General features: G+C 41.0%; 2 protein-coding genes across 3 annotated transcripts in view; one reads left to right on the plus strand and one right to left on the minus strand.

The window, feature by feature from the left end:
• The window catches only part of acp1 (acid phosphatase 1), a 42,814-nt gene extending 34,610 nt beyond the window's left edge, over positions 1-8,204 (minus strand). The window contains exons 1-2 of one of the 2 annotated variants that reach the window (XM_043678834.2): positions 8,087-8,204; positions 5,658-5,731 (exon numbers count right to left, since the gene is read on the minus strand). In XM_043678834.2, the coding sequence (XP_043534769.1) occupies positions 5,658-5,731; positions 8,087-8,126 (114 nt within the window). In that variant the 5' untranslated portion in view covers positions 8,127-8,204. The remainder of the gene's footprint in view (positions 1-5,657; positions 5,732-8,086) is intronic. The other variant, XM_043678829.2, reaches the window with a different exon arrangement.
• A 109-nt stretch (positions 8,205-8,313) lies between these two features.
• sh3yl1 (SH3 and SYLF domain containing 1) overlaps positions 8,314-25,120 on the plus strand; it is a 167,885-nt gene continuing 151,078 nt past the window's right edge. The window contains exon 1 of the mRNA XM_043678815.2: positions 8,314-8,482. Within this exon, the coding sequence (XP_043534750.1) occupies position 8,482 (1 nt within the window). The 5' untranslated portion in view covers positions 8,314-8,481. The remainder of the gene's footprint in view (positions 8,483-25,120) is intronic.

The raw sequence follows: 25,120 nt of genomic DNA on the forward strand, positions 1-25,120 counted from the left end.
TTATGCTTGAGACATCAATTCTACTGCTCCTCGGATGCTAACTGACTGGCTGTGCTTTCCAGTGTTACACTTCTATATCAATGTGCCAAAGCATGTTTTTAAGCAACACAAAAAGAAAACCAAAAGGTATGATAATTCTTACAAATGAACATGCATTAGACAACTTTCTACAAATATAAGGCAAAACAAATGAACACAATCACTGTGGTGTACGTTCACTATGAACTACTATCAAAAACTTACAACACTAGGAGCAGGATTGAATACGAAGTAGTTAATTGGCAACTGAGGAGTGAAAGGAAAAAAGATTGAATTCCTTTTCAACAGAAACAGCAAGGATAGACATTAATTGTGCTTTTTATCCAGAAATGCTGCCAGACCCGCTGAGTTTTTTTTTTTGCAATTTGTGTTCTTATTTCCAAATTTTTTAATTGTATTTGGTGACAGGGGAGGTGCCAAAAGACTGCCGGACAGCTAACGTGGTTCCACTTTACAAGAACAGTAGTAGAGATAGACCAGGGAATTATAGACCAGTGAACGTAACATCAGTGGTAGGGAAGCTATTGGAGGAAATAGTGTAGAAGATAATTAATCTTCGTTTAGAGTCAAGATTTGATTAGGGATTGTCAGCATAGCTTTGTCAGAGGGAAATCATGCTGATGTTTGAGAGGATGTGGCCAAGTCATTGGATGAGGATATAGCAATTAAATTAGACAGTAGAACCAAAAAGGTAATAGTGTCCGATTACTACTGAGCCACGAGCCAGTTGGCACAAGGTTAACAAGGTTAAACGCGTGGCTCAAAGATTGGTGTGCGAGATATCGGCTCAAATTAATGAGACATTAGTACCAGTGCTGAAGAAGGAGCGAGCTGTTTTCTGCTATGGGCTCATCTGATTCAGAGAGTACCTTATATGGATTTCAGCAAGACCTTTGACAAGGTCCAACACAAGAAACTAATAAAGAAGATAAAAGCTCAAGGAGGCGGGTTAATGGCAATATGGACTTAAAATTGGCGAAGTGATAAGAGACAGAGGGTTGTGGTAGAAGGCTGTTCACGTGACTGGAGCGTGGTATGCGGTGGCACACTACAGGCATCAGTGCTGAGTCTCTTGTTGTCTGTGATGTTCACAAACGATGTAAATGAGAATGTGGGAGGGATGATGACCAAATTTGTGGATGACACAAAGATTGGCTGGGCTGTTGACAGTAAGGAGGAAGATGTTAGCTTACAGGAGGATATGAACAAATTGGTCAGATGGCAGATCAATGGTAGATGCAATTTAACCCTGATAAATGTGAAGTGATGCACTTTGAAAGAAGGAACATAAGGGACTACTCAATGAATGGCAAGACACCATGAAGCTAAGAGGAACAGAGGGATCTTGGGTTGCTTGTCTACAGACCCTTGAAGGTGACAAGACAGCTTAATAGGGTAGATAAGATGATCTGCGGAACACTTGCCTTTATCAATCATGGCACAGGTTATACGTGGAGGGAGATTATGTTGAAGCTGTACAGAACATTGATTAGGCCATAGCTGGAGTACTATGTGTAGTTTTGGACACCACACTGTAGTGAGGATGTGACTGTACTGTAAGGGTTGCAAAGGGAATTCACCGGGATGTTGCATATGATGGAGCTTTTCAGTCATGGTAAGAGGCTGGATAAGCGAGTTGTTTTCTTTGGATTGGAGGCAGTTGTGGGAGGACCTGATAGACATGTATAAGATTATGTGTAGCATGGACAGGGTGAAAAGAAAGCAGTTGTTTCCCTTGGCTGAAGGATCAATAACAAGTGGGCATAAATTTCAAGTGCAAGGAATGAGGTTAGAAGGTATGTGATCAGAACGTGGCAGTGTGTGTGTGTTTGTGTCAGCTTTTGCATGTATATTTTTTTGGAGGTGGGGGGAGGGGTTCTGGATTCATTGCCTGTGAGGGGTGTTGAGGCTGGAAACCTCACAAACTTTAAAGAGTTTGCATGAGCATTTGAAGTGTCATAACATTTAAAGCCATGGGTCTAGTGCGGGAAAGTGGGACTAGTACAGGTCATAGTATATTTTTGCTGATATAGATTTGAAGAGAGCCTGTTCTGTACTGTCTGATCTTATGAGAGTCCTGTTTGAACAACTGCAATCCATGTGACACAGATACATGCCCAGCACTGTTAGGGAGGTAGTTTCAGGAGTTAGATCCTGTCATAGTGAAAGAATGGCAATATCGCAGTGAGGATGGTATGTGGCTTTATGGGGAACTTGCAGATGGTGGTGGTGGTGGTGGTATTTGTTTATTGCCCTGCTCCCCTCATGATAGAGGTCATGGATTTGGAATTTTACTTATGCAGGAGCCTTAGTGAGTTGCTGCAGTGTTTCTTGCAGGTAGTACGCACTACTGCTACCGTACATCAGTAGTGGAGGGAATGCATATTTGAGGTGATGAATGGGAACTGCTTTATCCTGGATAACATTGCACTTCCAGTGTTGTTGCAGATGCACATAGCTAGCTGTAACACCCCTAACATAGTCTTATAAATGGCATTCAGGTTTTGCGGAGTCAGGAGCTGAGTTATTCATCACAGGAAAGCCTCTTTCAAATTGGATGCAAAACAAAATCACATTGTGGTCACTGTTACCCAACGGTATCTTAACTCTGAAAATCTTAATTAATCCAGTCACATTACACAATACCATGTCAATACTGAGCTGCATTAAGAAACTCTGTTGAAAGTATTCTATTAATTCCTCATCTAGGCCATTCCTGTCCATTTTATTTTTCCAGTTTAATATGAGTTAAGATCACTGCTGTCCCTTTATCACAAGAACCCAATATCTTTTCTTGAATATTTCATGCCACATCATGGTTACTGTTAGGAGACCTGCAGACCACTCCCACCGATGACATCTTTCTGCTACTATTGTTCATCCTCACTCGCTGAAACCAATGCTACATCCTGATTTGCTAAAGCAAGATCCTATCTAATATTACCCAAATGCTATTCTTGATTAACAGTGCTACCCCTCCATCTTCATCTAGCTTCCTAATCTTTTGTGAATGACATTTATCCCTTAGCATTCAGGACCGAATTCTTGTCATCCTAAAGTCATGCTGTTTCCGGTCACTAGGAGGTAGTTAGTGGGGGGAATTTAACAATAGTAATGCTGTTAAACATCAAGGGAAGATTGTTCAATTTTTATCTTGTTGGAGATGACCATTGTCTGGCATGTGTATATCATCAGTGTTCCTTGTCATTCACAAGTCCAAATTTGAATATTGCCCAGGTCTTGCTGCACGTTGGCATGGATTAGCTCAGTGTCAGGGTTACAAATGTGCAGCCATCAGATAGCGTCTCCACTTCCGACCATATGTTGGAGGAAAGGTCATTACAGGAGAAACTGAAAATGTCTGGGCCTCCGACTCTAGCCTGAGAAATTCCTGTAGCAATGTCCAGTGGCTGAGATAATAGGTGTCAATTAACTACAAGCATCTCCCATTGTGCTAAGCACGATACCAACCATTGAATAGTGTTCCGGATTCCAATTGACTTCACCTTACCAGGGATCCTTAAATAGTACACTTGATCAAACAGTGCCTTGATCTCAAAGGCAGTCACTCTCAACTCACCTATAGAATGTAACTCTTTTGTCCATGTTTTGACCTAGGCTGTAAAGAGGTCAGGAGCTGAGTGGCTACAGTTGGACCCAAGATAAAAATGATCATAAGATGGGAGGTAACAGAATGGATTGGAGGATGGTTATGAAACAGAAAATAGACAGTCGATGTTCCTGGATAAATGGAAATTAGAAGTAGTGTGATGCAGGAATATGAACTCTAATTACTGTTTATCAACAACACCGAAAGTGCATGAGAGGATGAAGGTGGTGACTATATCAAGTTACCAAATTAAAATCAGTATAATGAAGTACATTTTGGTGGTTCACTTATTACTTGGAAATTACAGTTACGAACATTTGTAGTGCAATGAAACACACCAAGTTACTTTGCAGAACCATTATAATACAAAATATAACAATGATCCTTGTAAGGAGACATTAAATATGAAGGCATAAATGAAGGGCTTAGCAGCAAATCGGTTGAAACAGGAGTGAATGCAGTCAATATTATGGAGACATAAACACATCATCTTAATGATGTAAATGAAGCTATACATTTAAAAAGATATCTGGGAGAGAGAGGGAAAAAAAAGAGAGGGAAGAAAAAGAGAGCGAAAAAAAGAGAGAGAGCGAAAAAAGAGAGAGGGAAAAAAGAGAGAGAGAGAGAGAGGGAAAAAAAGAGAGAGAGAGAGAGAGAGGGAAAAAAGAGAGAGAGAGAGTGAGAGAGAGGGAAAAAAGAGACAGGGATCAGTTAAGCAATCTGACAATTTTGCACCAGCAGAGGACTTGAGAGGTGGTGGTAAAATAGAGTGTGATTTCACAGAGAGACACCAAGGAGATGAGAAATGAGAGGTGGCTAAGGATGGATCTTTGGGGAGCAGCAGAAGAATAGTATGAGAACAGGAAGAGAAGACATTCTGGTGCTTCTTTGGCAATAATTAGAAACAAATTTGGGAAGTAGAGCAAAGGCCATTAGAATATCATTACATTAACTATTAAAAGCAGCAACAGGTTTGATATGCTCATAATGGATAAAGTCCCATAATTTCTACAGATATGGAAAACAAATCAGTGAGGTAACTAATTTACATGGATTTTAAACCACCCATGGAATTATGCAAAGTTCTGATCTATATAATAAAAATACACCAGAGTAAATGCAGAAAATATTTGCAAGGACATCACTAGAATTGGAAGTTTCAAATTAGGTGGAAAGGTTGGGTTTCTTTTTGGGATAAAAGCTAAGAGACCCATGAAAAGACTTCATACTCATTAAAGTTTTCAATGGAGTAGACGTGGAGAAACTCTGTTGAAATGTACATTAGTCCATCGAAAGTGGGCATAATTTTCATTCACTGACCATTTATTAAGTGAAGAATTTCTTTCCATACAGAATGGTGAGGATGTGGAACTCTGTGCCACACTGGTTGATTGACACTATTGATACATTTAAGAGAATGCTCAATGTGAACATGAGAAAGAATCAAATTGATCAAAGGTGGGAATAAAGAGTGAGAGCAATCTTGTGTGCATTAAAAGTGATATTTACCATTTGAACTAAATTGTTGTTATTGCGATAGATTCAATGTAACAAAGTTCTCTTGGAAAACAATAAGATAAATAAACTTTTGACATCATTGCCAAATATATAATGAGCCAGAAGGACTGGGTAAGTCTCACCTGCTCCACAGGTGTGACATGACACTTCTGAACAGATTGTTTAAACATAAAAGCATATAATTGTTGCATTAAGATTAAACTTTCACATGAGTACTTTTCACTGTATTATGATCAGTAACAGTATAAACAATTAAGTGCAAAATGAAATCTTACACAATTTTTCAGTACAGAATCAAATTAGAAATCCTGAGTGTGTCCATTGCTAATACATTTACTAGTGCAAATTTAGTACAAGGACAACACCAGGAAATTGGTATCAAGCATATTAATAACACAGCTGGTTTATGCTTTTGATTTATCCACTTATGATTGATTATTTATTTAGAATTTTAACAACTAAGTTTTTCGAAAAAGAGAGTAGGACTAACTTTGCTTGTAATGCCTCGATCCGTTACCAGCTTCCTGAAGATAGCTTCAGCAATTGGAGATCGGCAAATGTTGCCTTTAAAAAAATTCAAAAATGTGCTTGCATGAGTTTTCTCTAAAGTTTTAGAGCAGGTATATTATATTTAAAAGTATATAAAATTTCTGTACTTGATAGAAGCTCAACAGAAGAATGATTTATATTCAAATTTGAGTTCCATATACCTCTAGTTTGTGTACACAATTAAGATACATTCAGAAGTTTCTCAACAGAGGTGCACTTAGAAAGCACCAGCTCTGACAGACACTTTTTAAAGTCAGTATTATAGTTTCACTCACACCAAGAACTACTATTTAAGAGTCAATATCATCTTGCTTTTTGAAGAAATCTACCTCAGATAATACCAATAGTCATTTACACTTCAATCTATATTAATAAGTTACTGACTCGACATACAGCTCAGGCCATATGCCATATGCATCATTAAGTGACAGGTCATAAGAATAATATGCTACTTAGTTCCATAAACCTGCTCCTGACAATCTGTCAGACCATGGTTGATTTAATCTTTGATTTCTATCCTTTTACAGCTTTATCTAATATTCTGATTAGCCTTCTCTGGATTGAAAGTGTTCCTTTGTTGAGTCATAAATTAGAATTCCTAAAGTGTGGAAACAGGCCCTTCGGGCCAACAAGTCCACACTGATCCTCTGAAGAGCATCCCACCCAGCCCGATTACTCTACACTTCCCCCTGACAAATGCACCTAACCCATACATCCCTGAACACTATGGGCAACTTAGCTTAGTCAATTCACCTAATCTGCACATGTTTGGATTGTGGGAGGAAACTGGAGCAACCAGACATCGGAGAATGTCTATGTAGAGTCTGCACGGTCACCTGAGGCTGGAATCAAACCTGGGTCCCTGGCGCTGTGAGGCAGCAGTGATAACCACTGAGGCACCATGCTGCTCCATCTCATAGGGTTTGAAGAAAGAATCCAACGTAAGTTGATTCATCACTGGGTTGTAATGTAGGAGGAATTATGACCAGAGGAAAACAGTCAAGGCAGAAAGACCAAAGAGGATGTCAAGAAATTATTTTTAAAATGGTAAGATATGGAATCCACTGCCTCAAAGTTTTGGGAAGCAAACTGATTAACAAGGTTAAATAAAAGGAAATAAATAAGTACTGTGCACAGAAAGATAAATTTGCAGGGTCCAGGACAGTAACTTGGATTTATAGTTGAAACTTTATTGCTGGAACAGCACAGCAGGTCAGGCAGCATCCAGGGAACAGGAGATTCGACGTTTCGGGCACAGGCCCTTCTTCAGGAATCTAACTTGGATTTATATAATCACCTTTCACATCATAAACCATCTGGGTCACTTTATAACTGTGCCATAAAATAACACCTTACGTAGCTTTTATCACGAGGAAGTGACTAAAAATTGGTCAAAGTAGATTTTTAGAAGCAATTTACATAGAGAAAACAGAGGCAGTACTGGGAGGGAATTCCAGGATGTAGGACCTTGGTAGTGGAAGGTGAATCAATGATGAGGAATACAACTGGGCATGTTCAGGGTTCCAGAAGTGCAAAGTACAGCTACCTTAAAGGGAGGAGACACTGGAGATTACAGATGTAAGAAATGATGCATGAATTTAAAAACATGGAGAAGAATTTGAAAACTGGCATGTTGCTAAATTGGAAGCAAAGCTCAGGGGGCCAATGAGATTGTTGTGCATCAAGACTCAGGCAGCAGAATTTTGGAGGATTTCAGTTTAGGTTGGGTAGACTGTGCAAGGCTAGAAGTGTATTCGAAATAACCATGTCAAGGAGTGACGAATAGCATGGATGAGAATTTCAGCTGCACAATCTCGGTCAAAACTCAGCAACTTTGTCACAATAGGGCAGGTTAGAATAACCGGAGACTTGGCCTAATTGGATATCTGCACAACAGAGGCATGGTGGCATCATTTGAACCGCAGACAAATGTTCCGCGGACGGAGATGCAAATTCTACCAGATGTAATTAGGAGCTAGACTAACGATGACCGTTCTTAGTTGCCCCTCTAGGTTAGCAATGACCTTCAGGGAAGGAGATCTGCCACTAGCACCTGTTCTGGCCTAAGTGTGACACTCCAGATCCGCAGTAATGTGAATGACTGTTAAACGCTCGCTAGCCTAACCGGGGACTCCCACATCCAATGAAGAAATGGATCGAATAGCCACCCTCACACATACCTCCCCCCAATTCCGCTGCTGGCCGAGATTGAATCTGAGAGACGTTGAGCTGCGCGCGCACGCGCGCGGCCGGGGCAGCCGTTGCTCCCCACGAGGCCGCCGCGAGCCCGAGGGAGTGGGGATGGGGATGGGGAGAGCGCGAGCGCGAGCGCCCTCGTTCATTCAGTCATTCATTCTTTCTCTCACTCACCCAAACAGACAAACAGAACCGATTGCTGCCCGCCCGCCATCTTGACCGGGTCCTGCTAGGAGATCGCGTCATTCCTCTCCGTTTACTCTCCTGCCTGCTCCACGCAAACTCCCGGGACCTGCTCGCTGGAAATCAACGTGTGTAGGAGCTCGTCCCGAGCCCCTCTCCGCGCCATAAAAAAAAAGTGCTACCATCAACTTTATTGAGATATGGGCGGGTTGGTGACAAGTGTCCTAATTTCTCGGCACATCCTCGGACAGCTGCGAAGCAGGGGCCCTTCAGGATCTATTGGGTAGTGACCAGGTGTAGTTAGCTCAGGTAAACTCAGAAAGTGAGTTTGGGCTGGGACTCTGATAGTCTGCATTTAAGATTTTTAGAGGATCATTATTTGTAAAAGTAAGTTTTCTTTTTACCTTTTACTATGTAGATTAGTACAATTTTTGGGAGAAACCCTTTGTCAGTCTGTTCTGAGGTGTAATTTTTGTGATGTAATATGTATTTTGAGTTTTAGGAGCAGACATACAGCAAATTTGTTCCACACAATCACGAAAACATTGAAGGCCGTAGTTCACCTCGTGTCCTATTCTCTTGCTTTCTCCCACAGCCTTTCTCCCATATGAATAACTTTTCTTTTTCTACTATTTATCTAAGTATGTTTTGAAGTTATCAAATCTGCTTATTTCACCCTTTGGGTATTACATTCCAATCATAAATCACTTATTCTGGCATTTTATCCTGCTATCTCATCCTGATCCCTCTTTGCCAATTAGCTTAAGTCTGCCCTCTCATTCCTCAACCATCATGGTAGAAACTATTTCAGTTGTTTATCAATGATCTGTAAAGAGTTAAAGAAAAACTAAATATCTCTAATCTCTCTCCATACATGAAGTCTTTCATGCCTGGTGTTTTCTGAGTAAATTTTCTCTAACTAATGCAAGCTTTGAGTTATTTTCTGAAATGTGGTTGCCAGAATATATTTTGGCTAAATTCTAACCTGTGATTTCTGAACATTGAATGCAATTACCTTGCATTAATACTTTATATGTTCTAAATATAAGGTGTTTTCACAACAATATTTGTGACTTGTAGTTATACAGACATTCACTCCATTCACTTTAAAATTGGACTGTTTAGATTGTTGTGGTTCTGTTCGCCAAGCTGGGAGTGTTGCAGATGTTTTGTCCCCTGTCTAGGTGACATCCTCAGTGCTTGGGAGCCTCCTGTGAAGCGTTTTTGTGTTGTTTCCTCCGGCATTTATAGAACCACAACAACGAGCACCCGAGCTACAAATCTCTCAAACTTTATTTAGATTGTCTTGCATCTCTCGTACTGAAATTAACATTGTTTACTAACTTCTGTGTGTCAGTAACAATATATTGATACAAAATATATACATTTCTGATCCATATTGACCAAAAAGTGATAAAAAAAAGATTGTAATCAGATGTATTTTATTTGTATGACTGTATAAATAGAAACAAAAAAAAAGCAAATTTATTATACGTTGGTGCTTGATCGTGTAAAAATTAGGTAATAAAAACAATTTAATGCTTTTATACATGTTTCCCAGTAGCGATGCAGTGAATTGTTAGCACCTGAAATTAGCAAGAATCAAAGCAATAAACCTGTGAAGATAACTTATTGGCAGGAAAAAAAATGGAGGTACGGTAGTGACATTCCGAAATTATTAATTTGTTATTTATTGCTTAGGGAATCTCTGCTTTTGGGGCCACAGTGTTGATTATGGACTTACTTTAGATATGCTGAAATAATTAATTCTGAACTCGATTATACGTTTCTCCCACTGTTACGATTAAAGGGAGGGTGCTTGTAAAATCCAGCAGATGATCCTTCTACCACCTGTTCAATCGTCCCATCCTGCCTGAAATGTTAAATGAGGAATGTTAAAAGAGGCTTAACAAACCAGCCTCGACAGCCCTGTACGACACAGGAGTGGAAGTAGGGCAGTGAGCCCATCGAGTTTGTTCCACCATTCAATGAGATCATGGCTGATGTGATAATTCTCAATTCAATTTTCCTGCTATTTTCATATAAACATTAATTTCATTACTGATTAAAAATCTGCCTCTTTCAACTTTGAATGTACAACATGTAGGCCATCCTCCTTGGGGCTTATTGATGCCCTTACGTGTGCCAGTTAATGGCCACAAGGGCCTCATCCTGCTCCTTTAAGTAGTTTACACATGGTGAGCATGTGTATGTCGTCCTCCTTTGTGGATTGTCAGAGGCCTGCCCTGGAAGTTTAACCATTCCACTGGCAACCCGGTTTGGAATCTTAGGGTGGTAGAAGGTGATGTTTGAATTCAATAAAACAAAACAAAATCTGGAATTATGGTAAGAATTGAACTATTGCCTATTCTTGCCTGGTTCAGTAGTCCTTTATAGAAGATAACTGCTGTCAAAGAGTCATATAGCCTGGAAATCGACCCTTTAGTTCAACCGTTCCATGCTGAACATAATCCCAAATTAAACCAATCCCACCTGCCTGCTCTTAGCCTATATCCCTTCAAACCTTTCCTATTGATAAACTTATCCGAATGTCTTTTAAACGTTGCACTTGTACCCACATCCACCACTTCCTCACGAACTTTATTTTGTACGCGAACTACCCTCTGTGTAAAAAAAAAAATTGCCTCATGTCTTTTTAAAATGTAACCCCAGTCTTGAAATTCTCCATTTTAGGGAAAACTCAAGTACCATCAACTCTATCTGTACTCGATTATTTTATAAATTTCTATCAGGTCACCGCTCAACCTCCTATGCTCCAGTGAAAGAAATGCCAGCCTATCCAGCCATTCTTTATAACTCAAACCTTCCATATCTGGCAACATCCTGGTAAATTTCTTCTGAACCCTCTCCAGCTTGCTAATATCCTTCCTAGAATTGGGCAACCAGAACTGGACACAGTATTCCAGAAGAGGCCTCACCTAACTTTCAAAAGCTGATTGGGGGCAGGTATTCACAGGTAAAGGGACGGCTGGAAAATGGGAAGCCTTCAGAAATGAAATAAAGAGAGTCCAGAGAAAGTATATTCCTGTTAGGGTGAAAGGAAAGGCTGGTAGGTATAGGGAATGCTGGATGACTAAAGAAATTGAGGGTTTGGTTAAGAAAAAGAAGGAAGCATATGTCAGGTATAGACAGGAGAGATCGAGTGAATCCTTAGAGTATAAAGGCAGTAGGAGTGTACTTAAGAGGGAAATCGGGAGGGCAAAAAGGGGACATGAGATAGATTTGTCAAATGGAGTTAAGGAGAATCCAAAGGGTTTTTACAAATACGTTAAGGACAAAAGGGCAACTAGGGAGAGAATAGAGCCCCCTCAAAAATCAGCAAGTCAGCCTTTGTGTGGAGCCGCAGAAAAAGGGGGAGATACTAAACAAGTATTTTGCATCAGTATTTACTGTGGAAAAGGACATGGAAGATATAGAATGTAGGGAAGTAGATGGTGACATCTTGAAAAATGTCCATATTACAGAGGAGGAAGTGCTGGACGTCTTGAAATGCATCAAGGTGGATATATCCCCAGGACCTGATCAGGTGTACCCTAGAACTCTGTGGGAAGCTAGGGAAGTGATTTCTGGGACTGTTGCTGAGATCATCGATAGTCACAGGTGAGATGCTGGAAGACTGGAGGTTGGCAAACGTGGTGCTACTGTTTAAGAAAGGTGGTAAGGACAAGTCAGGTAACTATAGACCAGTGAGCCTGACGTCGGTGATGGGCAAGTTGTTGGAACCCTGCGGGACAGGATGTATATGTATTTGGAAAGGCAAAGATTGATTAGGGAAAGTCAACATGGCTTTATGCATGGGATATTATGTCTCACAAACTTGACTGAGTTTTTTTTGAAGAAGTAACAAAGAGGATCGATGAGGCCGGAGTTATAGATGTGATCTATATGCACTTCAGTATGGCATTCAACAAGCTTCCCCATGGGAGACCTTAAGAAGCAAGGTTAGATCTCACGCAATACAGGGAGAACTAGGCATTTGGATACAGAACTGGCTCAAAGGTAGAAGACAGAGGGTGGTGGTGGAGGGTTGTTTTTCAGACTGGAGGCCTGTAACCAGTGGAGTGCTACAAGGATTGGTGCTGGGTCCATGACTTTTCATTATTTATATAAATGATTTGGATATGAACATAAGAGGTATAGTTAGTAAGTCTGCAGATGACTCCAAAATTGGAGGTGTAGTGGACAGCGAAGAAGGTTCCCTCTGATTACAACAGGATTTTAATCAGATGGGCCAATGGGCTGAGAAGTGGCAGATGGAGTTTAATTCAGATAAATGTGAGGTGCTGCATTTTGGGAAAGCAAATCTTAGCAGGACTTATACACTTAATGGTAAGGTCCTAGGGAGTGTTGCTGAACAAAGAGCAGGTTCATAGCTCCTTGAAAGTGGAGTCACAGGTAGATAGGAAAATGAAAAGGCGTTTGGTATGCTTTCCTGTATTGGTCAGAGTATTGAGTGCAGGAGTTGGGAGGCCATGTTGCGGCTGTACAGGACATTAGTTAGGCCACTGTTGGAATATTGCGTGTAATTCTAGTCTCCTTCCTATCGGAAAGATGTTGTGAAACCTGAAAGGGTTCAGAAAAGATTTACAAGGATGTTACCAGCGTTGGAGGATTTGAGCTATAAGGAGAGGCTGAATAGGCTGGGGCTGTTTTCCCTGGAGCGTTGGAGGCTGAGGGGTGACCTTATAGAGGTTTACAAAATTATGAGGGGTATGGATAGGGTAAATGGGCAAAGTCTTTTCCCTGGGGTGGGGGAGTCCAGAACTAGAGGGCATAAGTTTAGGGTAAGAGGGCAAAGATATAAAAGAGACCTAAAGGGCAACGTTTTCACGCAGAGGGTGGTACATGTATGGAATGAGCTGCCAGAGGAAGTGGTGGAGGCGGTACAATTGCAACATTTAAGAAGCATTTGGATGGGTATATGAATAGGAAGGGTTTGGAGGTATACGGGCCGGGTGCTGACAAGTGGGACTAGATTGGGTTGGGATATCTGGTCGGCATGGATGGGTTGGACCGAAGGGTCTATTTCCATGCTGTACATCTCTATGATCTATGCCCTGTACAACCTCAACAAAATGTACCAATTCCTGCACTCAAAAGGACTGAGCAATGAAGGCAATGAAATGCCTTTTTAACCACGCTGTCTATATACGACATGAACTTCAAAGAATTATGTACCTGCACCATTATGTACCAGGTCATTCTAGAACATAGAACAGTACAGCACAGAACAGGTCCTTCAGCCCACGATGTTGTGCCGATCTTCATGTATGCACCCTCAAATTTCTGTGACCATATGCATGTCCAGTAATCTCTTAAATGTCCCCAATGACCTTGCTGCTGGCAACGCATTCCATGCTCTCACAAATCCCTGTGTAAAGAACCCACCTCTGACATCCCCTCTATATTTTCCTCCAACCAGCTTAAAACTATGACCCCTTGTGTTAGTCATTTCTGCCCTGGGAAATAGTCTCTAGCTATTGACTCTACCTATGCCTCTCATTATCTTGTATACCTCAATTAGGTCCCCTCTCCTCCTCCTTTTCTCTGTTCTGCAACACTACCCAAGGTCCTATCATGAATTGTGTAGGCCTTACCCTTGTTGGTTGTACCTAAATACAATACCTCACATTTATCCAGATTGAACTCCATCTGCCATTTTTAGCCCATTAATCCATTTGATCAAGAACCTTTTGTAATCTTAGAAAACCTTCTTCATTGTCTACTGTGCCACCAATTTTGGTGTCGTCCAAAACTTACTAACCATGCCTATAAATGACAGTCATTTATGTAAATGACAAACAAAACACAACCCAGAACCGATCCCTGTGGAATACTGCTGGTGACAGGCCTCCAGTCCGAAAAGCATCCTTACACCACCTCTGTGTTTCATGTTGTTATACCAATTATGTATCCAATTGGCAAGCTCATCCTAAATCCCATATGGCCTAACTTTATTAAATAGTCTACCATGTGAAACCTTGTCAAAGGTTTTACTAATATCCAAATAAACAACATTTATGCTCTGCCATCACAACCTTTTCAGTAACTTCCTCAAAAAACTCAATCAAGTTTGTGAGACATGATTTTCCTCCCACAAAACCATGCTGACTACCCCTTATCAATTTTTGCTTCTCTAGATGTTCATTAATCCTATTTTTTATAATCACCTCCAACAATTTACCCACAAACAAAGTCAGACTCACAGGTTTATAGTTCCCAAATATGTTCTACAACCTTTTCTCCTTACAACCTTTTTTAACCAAAGGTATAACAATAGCCACCATCCAGTCATCGGACACCTCACCTGTAGTTATAGATAATGCAAATATTTCTGCACGGGCTCTCATAATTTCCTCCCTGACTTCCCAGGGGATTGTGGGATACAAGGTCCTGGAGCTTTATCCACCTTTAAATTCTCTAAGACCTCCTGAACTACTACATTTGCAATGTGAATTATTTTTAAAACATCAGAGTTTATTTCTCTGCATTCTCTCGACTCAATTTCTTTCTCCACAGTAAAAACTGATGCGAAATATTAATTTAGTATCTCTCCCATTACCTGGAGTTCAACACAAAGATGACCTCCTTGATCTTTAAGAAGCCCTACTCTCACTAATTACCTTCTTGCTCTTAATGTATTTGTAGAACATATTTGGATTATCCTTAACCTTATCTGCCAATGCTATTTCATAATCCCTCTTTGCCACCCTGATTTCTCTCTTAAGAGTGCCCTTATACTCTTTATATTGATTAAGAGATTCAATTGAACCAAGTTGTCTATATCTAAAATAAGATTATCTTTTATTCTTGACTACAACCTCATATCTTTATTTACCCATTGTTCCTTAATCTAATCAGCTTTACCTTCACTCTAACAGGTAACTAAATGCCTCTGAACTCTCATCATCACACTCTTGAATGCCTCCCACTTGTCAGACGTCCTTTTATGTACTTCAATGTACTTCAACTTTTAAACGTTCTTGTCTTTTACCATTAAAATTTGCCTTATTCCAATTAAAAACTTTAACTTCTATGGAAAGTTTATCCTTTTCCATAACTATTTTGAGACTAATAGAATTATGATCACTAGATCCAAAGTGTTCTCTCACTTTTACTTCAGTCACTTGCCCTGCCTTGTTGCCCAAAAGAAGATCTAGTTTTGCTCCTTCTCCAGCAGGAGCATCCACATATTGATCAAGAAAGTTTTCTTGAACACATTTGACAAATTCTTCACCACCTAAACCTTTAACACTATGGTAGTCCCAGTCAGTGTTTGGAAAATTAAAATCCCCCATTATTACAACCTTATTATAGAACATAGAACAATACAGCACAGAACAGGCCCTTCGGCCCACGATGTTGTGCCAAACATTTGTCCTAGCTTAATCACCAATCCATATACCTATCCAATTGCCACTTAAAGTTCGCCAATGATTCTGCCTCTGCCACTCCCACAGGCAGCGCATTCGTTGCCCCCACCACTCTCTGGGTAAAGAACCTACCCTAGACATCTCCCCTATACCTTCCACCCTTCACCTTAAATTTACGTCCCCTTGTAACACTCTGTTGTACCCGGGGAAAAAATTTCTGATTGTCTACTCTATCTATTCCCATGATCATCTTATACACCTCTATCAAGTCACCCCTCATCCTTCTCCGTTCCAATGAGAAAAGGCCTAGCACGCTCAACCTACCATCGTACGACCTATTCTCCATTCCAGACAACATCCTGGTAAATCTTCTCTGCACCCTCTCCAAAGCTTCCACATCTTTCCTAAAGTGAGGCGACCAGAACTGCACACAGTACTCCAAATGTGGCCTTACAAAGGTCCTATACAGCTGCAACATCACTTCACGACTCTTGAATTCAATCCCTCTGCTAATGAACGCTAATACACCTTCTTACAAGCTCTATCCACCTGAGTGGCGACTTTCAAAGATCTATGCTCCTCCACCTTACTAAGAACCCTATCGTTAACCCTGTATTCCGCATTCTTATTTGTCCTTCCAAAATGGACAACCTCACACTTGGCAGGGTTGAACTCCATCTGCCACTCCTCAGCCCAGCTCTGCATCATATCCCTTTGCAGCCGACAACAGCCGTCCTCACTATCCACAACTCCACTAATCTTCGTATCATCTGCAAATTTACTGACCCACCCTTCGACTCCCTCTTCCAAGTCATTAATAAAAATTACAAACAGCAGAGGACCCAGAACTGATCCCTGCGGAACTCCACTTGTAACTGGGCTCCAGGCTGAATATTTACCATCTACCACCACTCTCTGACTTCGACCGGTTAGCCAGTTTTCTATCCAACTGGCCAAATTTCCCTCTATCCCATGCCTCCTGACTTTCCGCATAAGCCTACCATGGGGAACCTTATTAAATGCCTTACTAAAATCTATGTATGCTACATCCACTGCTCTACCCTCATCCACATGCTTGGTCACCTCCTCAAAGAATTCAATAAGACTTGTAAGGCAAGACCTACCCTTCACAAATCCGTGCTGGCTGTCCCTAATCAAGCAGTGTCTTTCCAGATACTCATAAATCCTATCCCTCAGTACCTTTTCCATTATTTTGCCTACCACCGAAGTAAGACTAACTGGCCTGTAATTCCCGGGGTTATCCCTATTCCCTTTTTTGAACAGGGGCACAACATTCGCCACTCTCCAGTCCCCTGGTACCACCCCCGTTGACAGTGAAGACGAAAAGATCATTGCCAACAGCTCTGCAATTTCCTCTCTTGCTTCCCACATAATCCTAGGATATATCCCGTCAGGCCCGGGGGACTTGTCTATCCTCAAGTTATTCAAAATGTCCAACACATCTTCCTTCCTAACAAGTATCTCCTCTAGCTTACCAGTCCATTTCAAACTCTCCTCTTCAACAATACAGTCCCTCTCGTTTGTAAATACTGAAGAAAAGTACTCATTCAAGACCTCACTTATCTCTTCCGACTCGATACACAGTCTCCCACTACTGTCCTTGATCGGACCTACCCTCGTTCTCGTCATTCTTATGTTTCTCACATACGCATAAAATGCCTTGGGGTTATCCTTGATCCTATCCGCCAAAGATTTTTCATGCCCTCTCTTAGCTCTCCTAATCCCTTTCTTCAGCTCCCTTCTGGCAATCCTGTATCCCTCCAATGCTCTGTCTGAACCTTGTTTCCTCAACCTTATGTAAGCCCCCTTCTTCCTCTTTACAAGACATTCAACCTCCCTCGTCAACCAAGGTTCCCTTACACGACCATCTCTTTCCTGCCTGACAGGTACATACATATCAAGGACACGTCGTATCTGTTCCTTGAAAAAATTCCACATTTCCACGACATCCTTCCCTGACAGCCTATGCTCCCAACTTATGCTCCTCAGATCCTGTCTTACAGCATCGTAATTGCCCTTCCCCCAATTGTAAAACCTACCCTGTTGCACGCACCTATCTCTCTTATGCTTACATATATCTGAGATCTTCCTACATATTTGTTTCTGAATTTCTGTCTTACTATTGGGGCCTGAACCTGATTTGGCTTCCGTGAGATTCCAGACCCACAGCAATGTGGTTGACTCCTAAGTGCCACTGCGCAATTAGGGAGGGGCAATAACTGCTGGCATAGCCAGTAATGCCCACATTGTATAAATGAATTTTTTTAAAAACTCCAGGTGTGGTCACATCCACATCCTGTATAATTGTAACAAGTCTTCCCCATTTTTATACAGCTCCTGGTTTTGGATTAAATTGTTAAGAAAACATGCTGAGAAAAATAAGTTTAAAAATAAATCAGCTGAGTTTATGCAGCAAATACAAAATTCAAATGAATATAAGGAGAAATTATACATATAGAATATCCTTTATTGTCGTGCAATTCTCAATGTACATTATAAATCACTAAATAGCATTCATGTGGTAGGAAGATCTTCATGTTATTAGTTAACTGTTTGTTGTCTGCAATTGTGATGATTTTAGTGTTCTGATAAAGGTTACCATGTTCAAAGACTACTTTTGTTAAAATTTCTGTATTGTTCAGAAATGGCTACAAGGGCAGGTTAGAAGCTAGGAATATTGTAGCAAGTAACTTATCTCCTGACTTCATCAAAGTCTGTCAATCATCTACAAAGCACAAATCAGGAGTGTTTTGGATTCCCCTTTACTTGCCTGGCAGATGCGCTCCAACAATACTCAAGTGTGACATCCAGAACAAAACCTGTTTCATTGACACCACATGCACAGATATTCAGTCACTCAATCACCACTGCTCAGTAGCAATGTGTACTATCTGCAAGATGCATTGCAGAAGTTCACTGATGACCTTTAGACAACCTTCCAAATCCATGACAACGTCTGTGTAGAAGGATTAGGTAGTGCAGGTATACAACCTATAAGGTCCCCTCCAAGCCCCTCACCATCCTGGCTTGGAAATATCTTGTTGTTCCTTTGCTGTGGCTGGGTAAAAATCCTATGTATCATGAGAGAATTAAAAAGAAATCACAATGCCATTTATGAACCATATTGAATAGCTATATTAATGATGTGGAGTGCCGGTGTTGGACTGGGGTGAACAAAATTAAAACTCCCACAACACCAGGTTATAGTCCAACAGGTTTACTTGGTAGCTAGTCACTAGCTATCTGACGAAGGGGCAGTGTTCCGAAAGCTTGTATTTCCAAATAAACCTGTTGAACTATAGCCCGGTGTTCTGTGATTTTTAACTTTAATTATATTAAAGTTTATCCACTGTTTTTTCCAGAACCTTAAGGTTATTTTGCATCCTTCCATGTGAAAACAGTTTCTACTTATTTAGATTTGCACAATGATCGTGAAATGGAATTTTAAACAGTCAGGATGCAAAGAGGCCTTATGTGGCATTTTAAGTTACATTTATTTTCCATTGAAATGTATACATAACCTGTGATATATCACACCTCACTGGAGTATCATGGGAGAAATCAAACTCCATTATTCTCAGGATTTCGAGGTGCCGGTTTTGGACTGGGGTGTAAAAGTTAAAAATCACATAACACTAGGCTAAAGTCCATCAGGTTTATTTGGAAGTATTTGCTTTCGGAGCGTTGCTCCTTCATCAGGTAGTTGTGGAGTATAAGATTGTGAGACACAGAATTGAGAGCTATAAATTCAGTGTCTCACAATCTTCTACTCCACAACCACCTGATGAAGGAGCAGTGCTCTGAAAGCTAGTGCTCCCAAATAAACACATTGGACTATAACCTGGTGTTGTGTAACTTTTAACACTATTCTCAGAGTTATTGCACAATTTTTAAAAAATTCCTCAGTTTACCTGACTTTCAAACCCAGATTGACGGAAAGCATGGACCAGGTGCTTTTACAAAATGAAAATCACTACTCGTTACAAATAATTAGATTTTAGTTTCAGGTAAACAATAATGAAGCATTCTCCTATAACTCTTCTAATTAAGACTGGATTTGTGGTTCAGTGATTTCTGTTCACAGAGTTGCTGAGATATTCTTATGGGTCCTTTTCTGCTGTTTCTCACTGGAACTTTCACCGGTTTGTGGGAAGTACAAAATGGTTGATTCACTTTTCAAAGTTCTTTGATATATCAATTAAAAGTCACAGTAAAATAAATTTAAAAAATTTTCTTCAGCTTAAGTTGGATTTTACCGGAGAGAACAGAGCTGGTGGAGGTGTGACAGATTCTCTCAATCTTGATCACCGCATCAAGGTATTAGACCATAAACCGTTCAGCCCATTGAATCTGCTGTGCCATTCGATCATTCAGCCCTACTCTCCAGCCTTCTCTCTGTAACCCTTCATTCCCTTACTAATCAAGAACCTATCTATTTCTGACTTAAAATACACTCAACGATTTACATTCACAGCCTTCAGCAGCATTGAGTTCCACAGGTTAATCACCTTCTGGCTGAAGAAGTTCCTTCCCATTTCAGTTCTATAGCGTCATCCCTTTACTCTGAGGGTGTGGCCTCGGGTCCTAGTCTCTCCAAGAAGTGGAAATGTCTTATCCATTTCCACTGTATCCAAGCCTCAGTATTCTGTAAGTTTGAATCGGATCCCCTTGTCCTTCTAAACTCCATTGATTACAGACTCAGAACCCTCAACCTCTCCTCATATGACAGGCGGGTGGAACAGAAATAAGAAAGGGATGATCACCTTATTGGGATTGTATTATAGACCCCTTAATAGTCTGTGGGAAATTGAGAAACAAATTTGTAAGGAAATTTCAGTTTTTTGGGTGTAATAGGGTGGTTATGGTCGAGGATTTTAACCTTCCTAGCATAGACTGGGGACTGCCATAGTGTTGAGAGTTTAGATGGAGAGGAAATTTCTAAGAGTGTACAAGAAATTTTTCTGAGTCAGTATGTGGATGTACCTACTAGAGAAGGTGTGAAACTTGATGTATACTTGGGAAATAAGGCAGGGTAGGTGACCAAGGTGTCAGTGGGGGAGTACTTTGGGGCCAGCAACTATAATTCTATTAGTTTTAAAATAGTGATGGAAAAGGATAGACCAGATCTAACAGTTGAAGTTCTAAATTGGAGGAAGGCTAATTTTGACGGTATTAGGCAAGAACCTTTAGAAGCTGATTGGGGGCAGATGTTTGCAGGTGAGGTGTTAGAAGGCTGGAGGTTGACTAACATGGTACCATTATTTAAGAAAGGTAGTAAGGACAAGCCAGGGAACTATAGACCAGTGAGCCTGACATCAGTGGTGGACAGTTTGGTGGAGAGAATCCTGAGGGACAGGATTTCCACACATTTGGAAAGACAAGGACTGATTAGGGTTGGTCGACATGGCTTTGTACGTGGGAAATCATGTATTACAAACTTAATTGAGATTTTTGAAAAAGTAACAGGATTGATGAGGGCAGAACGGTGGACGTGATCTATATGGACTTCAGTAAGGTGTTCGACAAGGTTCCCCATGTGAGATTGGTTAGCAAGGTTAGATCTCATGGAATACAGGGAGAACTAACAATTTGACTACAGAACTTGCTCAAAGTTAGAAGACAGAAGGTGGTGGTGGAGGATTGTTTTTCAGACTGGAGACCTGTAACTAGTGGTGTGCCACAAGGATCGGTAGTGGGTCCACTATTTTTCATCATTTATATAAATGATTTGGATATGAACATAAGAGGTATAGTTAGTAAGTTTGCAGATGACACCAAATTTGGAGGTATAGTGGACAGCGAAGAAGGTTACCTCAGATTACAATAGGATCTTGATCAGATGGGCCAATGGGCTGAAGAGTGATGGATGGAGTTTAATTTAGATAAATGCGAGGTGTTGCATTTTGGGAAAGCAAATCTTAGCAGGACTTTTACATTTAATGGTAAGGTCCTAGAGAGTGTTGCTTGGAAGAAAGGTTCATAGTTCCTTGAAAGTGGAGTCTCAGGTAGATAGGATGGTGAAGAAGGCGTTTGGTCGGAACATTAAGTATAGGAGTTGGGAGGTCATGTTGCGGTTGTACAGGACTTGGTTAGGCCACTTTTGGAATGTTCCATGCAGTTCTGGTCTCCTTCCTATTGGAAGGATGTTGTGAAACTTGAAAGGGTTCAGAAAAGATTTATAAGGATATTGCCAGGGTTGGTGGATTTAAGCTATAGGGAGAGGCTGAGTAGGCTGGGGCTGTTTTCCCTGGCAAAGGCTGAGATTTATAAAATCATGGGGGGCATGGATAGAATAAATGGGCAAAGTCTTTGCCCTGGGGTGGGGGAGTCCAGAACTAGAGGGCATAGGTTTAGGGTGAGTGGGGAAAGATATAAAAGGGACCTAAGGGGCAGAGGGTGGTGCGTATATGGAATGAGCTGCCAGAGGAAGTGGTGGAGGCTGGTACAATTGCAACATTTAAAAGGCATCTGGCTGGGTATATGAATAGGAAGGGTTTGGAGGGATATGGGCCAGGTGCTGGCAGGTGGGACTAGATTGGGTTGGGATAGCTGGTCGGCATGGGCGAGTTGGACTGAAGGGTCTGTTTCCGTGCTGTACATTTCTATGACTCTATGACAGGCGTTTCACCCCAGGATCATTCTTGCAAACCTTAACCGTTTCCTGCCAGTCCATTCTTCTTTAGATATGGAACACAAAACTGCTCACAATAAGGTAGTTCTCCTGTAACACAAGTTTCGTAAACACAATTTGGCTGTAATGCAATTTGTGAATTGTGGACCTTTTCTTATAAAGCAAATTCCTGTGCACAGTTATGCAATTCCATCCCCTGTATTACAAGCTGGCTATGATTTATTCTGCTAGTGCATTTATTGCAACAGGTTGTTGTATGTATGTATGTTTTCAATTCTGTCTGTAACTAAGGTAGGGGAAGTAAACATTGGAATATTTTACTGTAATGCTTACTGGGATCATGCACAGAGTTGGGGACCGAGGAGCAGGAAGAGAGAGAAATAGGGAGTGAAAGAAGGTGCAAATACAGCAATGTCCAGCGAGTGTTGGAGAGTACAAAGGGTGTTTTGTAAGGCAGAGACTCAGTTGTTGGGTATGTGCAGCTTCAACACAGCGGCTTTATTCGAGAGGGGTTGTGTGTGTGGAACGGGGGGAGGTGTGAAACTAAGGAGAGACTACTGACGATTTTCATCTCTTTTCCACCCCATCCATCCTCGATTTATGCTTGATCCAAGTTCACCTAGTCTCTCTTTGAAAGGAAGTGGGGGGAGGATCTGAGGGTCTCAGCCTTTCATTCTCTCCGAAACCTGAGACTCATCAAAAATTCCAGCCATTTAGAGCATCCCAGTCTTTTAGCCACCCCCTCAAAAAAAAGGAGATTTTACTTGCGCCAAAAAAAATTCGCAAAGTTTCATTGCAGAGAGCCAGGTTTTTGGATAAACTCCACTCCACAAGAAGCTGAGAATACTGTAATACATTAGAAAATTTTGCTTGTAACAACTTAGCATTTCTGTAACTGACCAGAAAAGGACAGGTTTACTAACCTGGAGGCTCTAACCCTATTTTTCCCTTAGACCCCATTACTTCTATTACGTGATTTTATATAACATAATGTCTCATGGGAATGCAACTACCGCATTATAGGAGAACTACCTATATTCCAAATGAGGCCTAATCAGAGTTTTTCATAGCCTCAGCAGTACATTTCTGGTCTTGTATTCTAGCTCTCTTAAAATGAATGCTATGATTGCATTTGCCTTCTTCACTGCCGATTGAATCTGCAAGTTAAACTTAAGAGAATCCTGAACTGGGACTCACAAGTGCCCTTGTTCTTTAGATTCCAAAGCCATTCCCATTAAACAATAGTCTCTGCCTCTATTCTTGCTCCCTAAATGCATAACTTCATATTTTCCCACATTGTATGTTATCTTCCAATTCTTTACCCACTTTCCTAGACTGTCCGAGTTCTTCTGTAGCCTGCACACTTCCTCAACACTACCTGCACTTCTACCTACCATACTGTTATCTGAAAATTTAGCAACAATGCCCTTAGTTCCCTTGTCCACATCATTAATGTATATCCTGAATAGTTGTGGTCCCAACATGGACCCCTGCAAAACTCCACCCATCACTGGAGGCCACTCCTGAAAAAGACTTCCTTATCCTTATCCCTACTTCTGTTAGTCAGTCAATTCTCTATCCATACCAGTACCTTGGCTCCTAAAACCATGTGTCTTATTTAGCAGCCTCCTGTGTGGAACCTTGTCAGGGAGCTTCTGGAAATCCAAATTGATCACATCCACCTTATAGAATTGTAACAGATTTGTCAGACGTGACCTCCCTTTGACAAAGTTATGCTGATTGAGCCCTATTTTACCACACACTTCCAAATACAGTCAGTTCTGCTGTAATGCGGTAGTTCCGTTCTCGAGCAATCCCGTGTCGTAAGAAAATCACGTAATAACAGCACCATTTAAACTAATGGGACCGGAATCGTGTTATAACCAATACATGCTCTATAAATTTGCACTATAGAAATGTTGTCGCCAATTCGTCAATCGCTTTATAATGGATTTGCATAAACAAAATGTGTGTTACAGTAGAATGACCTGTGCTGCGCAATCTTGACCTGAATAATGGACTCTAAAATTTTACCAATGATCGATGTCAGGCTATACTTTCTGCCTTTTCCCTCTGTCCTTTTTTAAACAGAGTGTTACATTAACCATTGACTCCAGTGATTCCTGAAAAATCATGACCAAAGCTTCTACAATCTCTTCAGCCATCTCCTTCAGAACTCTGGAGTTTGATCTGTCTGGTCAGGGTAATGTATCCACCACTGCTGAAAATGTGTTGCTGGAAAAGTGCAGCAGGTCCTGCTGCACTTTTCCAGCAACACATTTTCAGCTCTGATCTCCAGCATCTGCAGTCCTCACTTTCTCCTCTAATTTATCCACCATCAGACCTTTCAGTTTCCCCAGCACCAAATTCAGCTCTGCCCTCTGACTTCTTAAAGTGCTTATATTTTGCTGGTGTATTCCATTGAAAGCTGATGCAAAGTACCTATTCAGTTCCTCAGCTATTTCTTTGCTTCTCATTACTATTTCTTCAGCCTTATTTTCCAGTGGATCAATGTCCACTCTTGCTCGTCTCTTACCTTTTTATTTATCAAAAGAAGACCTCTTGCAATCTTGTTTTATAATACTAGCTAGCTTACTGTCATATTTCGTCTTATACCCCTTATTGCTTTTTAAGTTATCCTATGCTGGGTTTTAATGGCTTCCCAATCCTCTGCCTTTCAACTGATCTTCACCACACTGTAAGCTTTTTCTTTTGCTTTTCTTCTGTCCCTGACTTCCCCTGTTAGCCATGGTTGCCTCATCCTCCCGTTAGTGTGTTTCTCCTTCTTTGGGTTGGAATTCTGTTGTGCATTCCCGAGTTCCAGCAGATACTCATGCCATTGCTGTTCCACGGTCTTCACTGTGAGTCTCCCTTTCCAACTCTGGCCAGTTGCATGGTGTTGTAGTTACCTTTACTCAATTGTAGTACTGTTACATCTGCTTCCAGCTTCTCCCTCTCAAGCTGGAGGGTGAATTCTAC

Source organism: Chiloscyllium plagiosum, unplaced genomic scaffold, assembly GCF_037043375.1.
Source record: "Chiloscyllium plagiosum isolate Xiang-an unplaced genomic scaffold, Cpla_swu_hap1 HiC_scaffold_3, whole genome shotgun sequence".
In the NCBI taxonomy this organism is placed as follows: domain Eukaryota; kingdom Metazoa; phylum Chordata; class Chondrichthyes; order Orectolobiformes; family Hemiscylliidae; genus Chiloscyllium; species Chiloscyllium plagiosum.